This window comes from Talpa occidentalis, unplaced genomic scaffold (genome assembly GCF_014898055.3).
Source record: "Talpa occidentalis isolate TD23 unplaced genomic scaffold, MPIMG_talOcc4v2.1 talOcc4.4, whole genome shotgun sequence".
NCBI classification, from domain to species: domain Eukaryota; kingdom Metazoa; phylum Chordata; class Mammalia; order Eulipotyphla; family Talpidae; genus Talpa; species Talpa occidentalis.
In genome coordinates, this window is record NW_023604295.1 from 123,530,732 (window position 1) to 123,536,731 (window position 6,000).

Sequence of the window (6,000 nt, forward strand, 5' to 3'; positions counted from 1 at the left end):
GCACATTTACCACATTTCCAAATTGTTCTGAGGTTGAATATAGTTGTATTTCTTTCTCCGTCATAAAATATATTTCCACAATTGAATATGTTTTTGGAGAAAGGGGAAAAGTCAGATGGTAAAAGCATGTCACCTTCCTTGCTTGAGAAATCTGTGCATTCTCAAGAGGTAGCTCAGGTGATGTTTCCTGTGGCCTCATTCTGTGATCCCTGAGTGTTGGCAGGGAAAGCAGCATGTTTAGTTATAGGCTCCTCAAAAATAGAGAACAACAATACCAACCTTTCCCCCCAATTGGAACATAGTGCTTCATTCATACCAAGAACTTGATGCAGAGTTATACCAACTTTGCCGAGTACCAAAAACTTCTTTTTTTTTTTTTTTATAAAGGCATGTTTTATTTATTTGTTTGTTTGTTTGTTTTGTTTATACATGCACTGGGTACAGTCAGAAGCGAGGGAGGGTGAGAGAATTCACCAGAGCCAGAGCGGGGAGCAGAACAGGCAGAAGGACCGAAGTACACTGCTGAGGGGAGCAGCGGGTGGCAGGAGAGGTCTGCACGCCATGTGGGACCCTCCTCCGGTGGCCGGGGAGCAGCCGGGGATCGAACCGGCGCCACAGAGGCTGCGGGCAACTTCGCAACCCAGCGCTCAACCGCTGCGCCACTGGGGAGGCCCACCAAAAACTTCTTGACTAATGTGGTTGCCTCCTTCCCCTGCCTTATTCAGTTGACTTAAGTACCAAAACTGTGCATTTGATGCCTTAGCAACTAATACTGTTTTCATTAAATCAGATTTCAGACAAGTAAAATGTAATAGTTGTTTCCTTTAGCACAATTCTTTTCTATCATGTGACCTGATTTCAGTGATTTTTCTCACAAACGTCATTTTGCTGATACTGATTTTGTAAGATATTCTTGAGAGAAAAACCTATTTTGAAGGGCTCATTGAAGAAGGGAGTATAAAGTTTGAAATTCTGCTAAGAGTGTCAGAGAGGAGATGAAATATGTGCTTTAAAATCTATTTTAAAATCCCGTTCTGAAGAAAATAAAGCTATAATCAATAGGGATTGGTAATAATTCTGTTAATACCAACCACAGTTAAGATGTTAATACCAGTAAGGTGAGTTAGAAAGCATTACTGAGATGATTCTTTCCTCCCTTTAAAAAGCTGCCATATAAGTAAATCATAAAATATTTATAGTGCACAAGGAGCAGTATATTTAATCTTGCATTGATTTATGTTATAATGTAGGAAAAAACATTAAGTGGAGAAAAGGCAGCATCTAAAATTCTATCTTTGAAAGCTTACAGAGCTTTCTATCTCTGAGTAATGAGAATATTTAATTTTTTCTTTATAATTTTTGGGCTAATCAGTTATTTCTGATGAAGAAATTTTTTCAGGAAAAATTTAATCAGAGGTTAGGATATTTAATCAGAGGATAATTTTTTTTATATCATGCCTAAAAGCACTTAAAGACTTACATTATCCTGATTGTGAATAATTGAACACCACATTTGTGTAGGCACTGTACAAAAGCATGATGGAATGCCCCAGATGACTGTGAATTGTGTTTTTTAAATAGTTTTTTTTACTTACTGCCTCTTCTAGTGGGAAATGCAATATGACCTTTGTACATATAAAGCAAAAATATGATTAACAAAAAATAAGCTAATGGCAATGGCATAGGTTGGTGAACCATTCTTTATATCTTTAAGTCAACAGATAATGATATTTTTAATGCATTTGTTGTGCCTTCCAAATTTGTCTTAGAAATTTGTTGGTTAAATTAGAGCCTATGGCAAAATGTTTTTTAAAATGATATGTGTGGGGTTTTTTTGTCTTGTTTTTCTTTTGCTAATACGCATGTAACTTTGAAAGCTTATAGTATTTTGCTTACAGGTACCACAATGCTTTGTTTAACAGAGCTGTTTTATTCTGTTTTTATTGCCATGCTTCTGTGTAGTACAAATCTGAATAGGAAACAACTTAAGGTAATCCTCACTGTAAAAGTATGATGACTCATTGACATTTTTTTTGACAATGAATATTACATCCTTAGCTGATGTAATAGATATTCAAAGAGAAGCTCAGTGAAATTCCTATCAATATATTTTACCATTTATTCATCACTCAGACACTTCGTTGCAAATCTATGCAGCCCATAATTATATGCTATCACAGTGTAACAGATTTTACATTCTCCATTTGTCTGTCTCAAGACAAACATGAGTGTTGCAGGTCCTCCATAAAGTCTCCTAAAATGTTGTTTGTTTCATTCAGCAGAAGATAAGGATGGCAGAAGAAAAGAGAAAGCAAGTATAAAAGACCAACATTTTCCAAATTTCAGCAAAAAGTTATTCTCTTCCTCAAGCGCGCTCCACCATGAAGACACCAGCCAACAGGACTCTGCTACTTCTCTTGCCAGAATGTCAGTCATGGGAGAACAGTCAGGAGTGCCAGGTGCTAAGGGCGGGGGACCCAAATCAAATGTACCAAGTGATTACCAGGATAACCAGAGCCCCAACCAATCCGTCCCACCAAGGCAGCATTTGGCTCCTGATTCTGCAGCTAACCCAACCCAAGACTTCTGTGGTATGAAAGCCAAAGAAAATGGGAATACTGGAGGCTTTGTGGAGGAGAAAAGCACATCGGGGAGCATCCTTTCTCAAAGCAACCTGGAGATCAAGAACTTAGGAGGAAATTGGGGTAAGGGCAGAGCTGCAACATCCTTCTCGCTGTCAGACGTCTCCGCGCTCTGTCCTGACGTGCCTGACTTGCATTCTACTGCAATTCTGCAGGAGAGTGACCTTTCCCATCTAATTGATGATGTCACTTTAACACAGGAGAATGAGGTGGGTAGCTCCATCTCAGCGTTGATTGGCCAGTTTGATGAGACAGGTGCTCAGGCTGATCTCCCCGTTCTTTCTCCTCTCCCAAAGTCTGGAGTGCTACCACACCATCCCTTGCCCACCAGGGACCTAGACCTACCCCTCAAGCATAGTTTTCCCCAGAGAAAAACCACGGCATCCCTGCTGTGTTTATCTCCTAAGCGGACTGCTTTCTCAGGTCCCGAGATCTTGGAACAATCTACACATACAGTTGTTCGAGAAACTGCCTGTACTACTGCCTCTAAAGTGAAACCAGAAGATGAACATTCTGGTAAGGCCAAGACGGGGGCTGTGGAAGATAAGCTGCCTCCGATTTCTCATGCTCCTCACTGCTGGTCACCAAAAACTCCCACTAATGGAAAAGACTGGGAAAGGCTGAGGAAGCACAGCCCTGCCACTTCCACCAACTTGACAATGGAGGATGTCATAGCTGGTGCCACTCTCTGTTTAAATTCTGGGGAAAGTAGCCTCGTGGAGATGGATGGAGATTCAGAAAATCTGTCCCTAACAACCTGTGAATATCGGAGAGAGGGCACCAGCCATCTGGCTTCTCCCTTAAAACTGAAGTATGCTCAGGATGTGCTGGAACATTATCCAAGAGGTTTGAGAAATGGCTACTGTAAAGATACTCTCCACCCTTCTGTCCCTGAAATGTTCAACAGTGTTGAAGATGTCAAAAATCAAAGTGTTTCTCCCCTAGCCTATCAGGGTGCTGACTTTGTGCATAATCGTGTCTCAAACTCAGATGCAAAAATGAACCAGACCTGTGTGCCCCTGTCTAGTGCTAAAGACATGCATGTACCTGCACCCACACAGTCCCCATGGTCCCCACGGCCGCCTCCACCTGCTCTGAAGCTACCCAGTCCTTGCAAATCCAAAAGTCTGGGAGACTTAACTTCAGAGGACATCGCTTGCAATTTTGAAAGCAAGTACCAGTGTATTAGTAAGAGTTTTGTTACACCTGGCATTCGAGAGAAGGTGGCCATGAGTGTAAAGACAGATTCATTGGAGCCTATAGATGCTCTCACGGAGCAGCTGCGGAAGCTTGTGTCCTTTGACCAGGAAGAGGGCTGCCCAATGCTGTATTCAAAGCAGGATGCCAATCAGCTCCCCAGGGCGCTTGTCAGAAAGTTGTCATCCAGAAGTCAGAGCAGAGTGCGCAATATTGCCAGCCGTGCCAAGGAAAAGCAGGAAGCCAACAAGCAAAAAGGTGTGAACCCCAGCAATATAGGGGGAGTGGTTCTCCGGAGCAAGCCCAGCGCACCCCCACCCCTGGGCATTCGGCACTCCACCGGCTCCTACATCGCGGGCTACCTGGGCTCCAAAGGTGTGGAGGGCCGTGGCATCCCCGAGGGCTGCGCCGCCCTGCGCTCCGGCCACTTGGACCAATTCTGTTCCGATAACTCGGTTTTGCAGACTGAGCCATGTAGTGATGATAAACCAGAAATTTATTTTCTTTTGAGACTGTGAATTACATAAAAGCTGCATTTTCAATGTTTACAGGTAACCTGTAGATTGTCAGTTTTCAGTAATTATGGCCCTTGGATTTGAAATGATTTTAAAATGTATTTTTAAACTTGGATTTTGGTCTCCCTTTGGTTCCACGTGTTTCTGCATTTGTATATAGATTCTGTGACATTTCCCACCTACTATCACCTTTCTCTCCTGAGTTGTAAACCTACTGGTATGAAATGTGTGCATGCCCTAGATGTGAAACTTCTAGCAGCTTGGGTTATAATGTATGTGTTTTGCCAGGATGCTCTTTACTCTGTCCTCAGATTATAGTCACAAATGTATTCATTTCTACTCTCTGTTGAGCTAATTAAGAGACTTTGCAAATAACAAAGGGATGAATTTACTTTAAAGCCTTTATCACCTTTCCTAGTTTGCCTTCTCTGTTGAGAAGCCCAGATGCATTTTTACAACTCCGTTAAATGAAGATTAAAGTACCTTACCTCTTAAGACTTTTCCAATCCATTCAGAATGAGACTTCCAAGGAGATTGGTAGTTGATCCTTCTGCACCATTAATTTTAGAGTAGGCTGAGGTTGTAAGGAATAAAACAAACTTCTGTATATAAGGACAAAATTGTTTGTTTTAGATACATTTTGTTACATATTTTTGCTAATGGCTTTGTATGTAACAAGAACAGAGTTGCCAAGCTATTGTTGTGCTTTTGAATTTTCAGATCAAATGATAGACTGCAAATGATGGTTTTCAAAATGAGAGACTTCCATCAGACCCTAACAGTAAGAATAGCACAAATTGGAAACTTCCCCAGAGCTTTCAAGAAAAAAAATATTTTCTCATAATAAAATCCAAGTGACTAGATAATTAGAAGAAACCCTTTCCTTTCAGGGAGATAAGTAACTCTATTTTAGTATCAACATGCATTATTTTCACAGCAAATCCACTTTTTATTGCATGTTCAGATGTCCCTCTTTGCTTTTTTGTAACATTAACTGCAATGATGTTCTTCTGGAATTCATGGAAATATAATTAAAGCAGATTTTTAAACACTGGCTGATTTTTATTATTTTTTTCAGTTGAAGCGCATCAGATGATGATTGAGTAAGGGACTCAGAGCCTTTGGAAATATTTCTCTTTTCATCTTTTCACAGCAGAAGAGAGGAGTTCTACAGCATTCTAGTTTTCAGCAGCAATTTATGGCTGAGTGTTTATGCTCGAAAGATATTTGTAAGGTAACTTGAAATCATTGTAATGAGTTTCTTTGCATTTTGGTATATTTCTAATTTAAAATCCCAATTCCTGTCTTGGTGGTGATAGTGAGGAGGAATGTGCTGGAAAAGATAGGTAGGATGTTGTGTTTGGCAAAGACTGAGGCTTTCTTGTGTGGGGGCAACGTGGGGATGAAAGCGCTCAAATCCCAGTTACTCTCAGTCCCCAACTCTGAATTTTTCCTTAATACTGAGGTGTTTTCTATTTTTTGCTGCTTCCTTTTCTTGCTGGTTGGGGTAGGAGCGTAATGGTAATAGGAAAAGAGATCTGTTTTCATCCCCTTAGTGAATCTAAAGCATTTTGTCTTCTTGGGTGTTCTGAAACCAAAAAGTTTTATTCTTACACCTTGGCTTATTTTTTTTTAAAAGACTTATT

At 40.6% G+C, this 6,000-nt stretch overlaps 1 protein-coding gene across 14 annotated transcripts in view; it reads left to right on the forward strand.

The window, feature by feature from the left end:
- Window positions 1-5,051, forward strand: part of PLCH1 (phospholipase C eta 1) — a 182,889-nt gene extending 177,838 nt beyond the window's left edge. For 13 of the 14 annotated variants that reach the window (XM_037526247.1, XM_037526246.2, XM_054700990.1 and 10 more), the window contains one exon: window positions 2,280-5,051. In XM_037526247.1, the coding sequence (XP_037382144.1) occupies window positions 2,280-4,357 (2,078 nt within the window). In that variant the 3' untranslated portion in view covers window positions 4,358-5,051. The remainder of the gene's footprint in view (window positions 1-2,279) is intronic. The other variant, XM_054700999.1, reaches the window with a different exon arrangement.
- The last annotated feature ends 949 nt before the right edge of the window (window positions 5,052-6,000 follow it).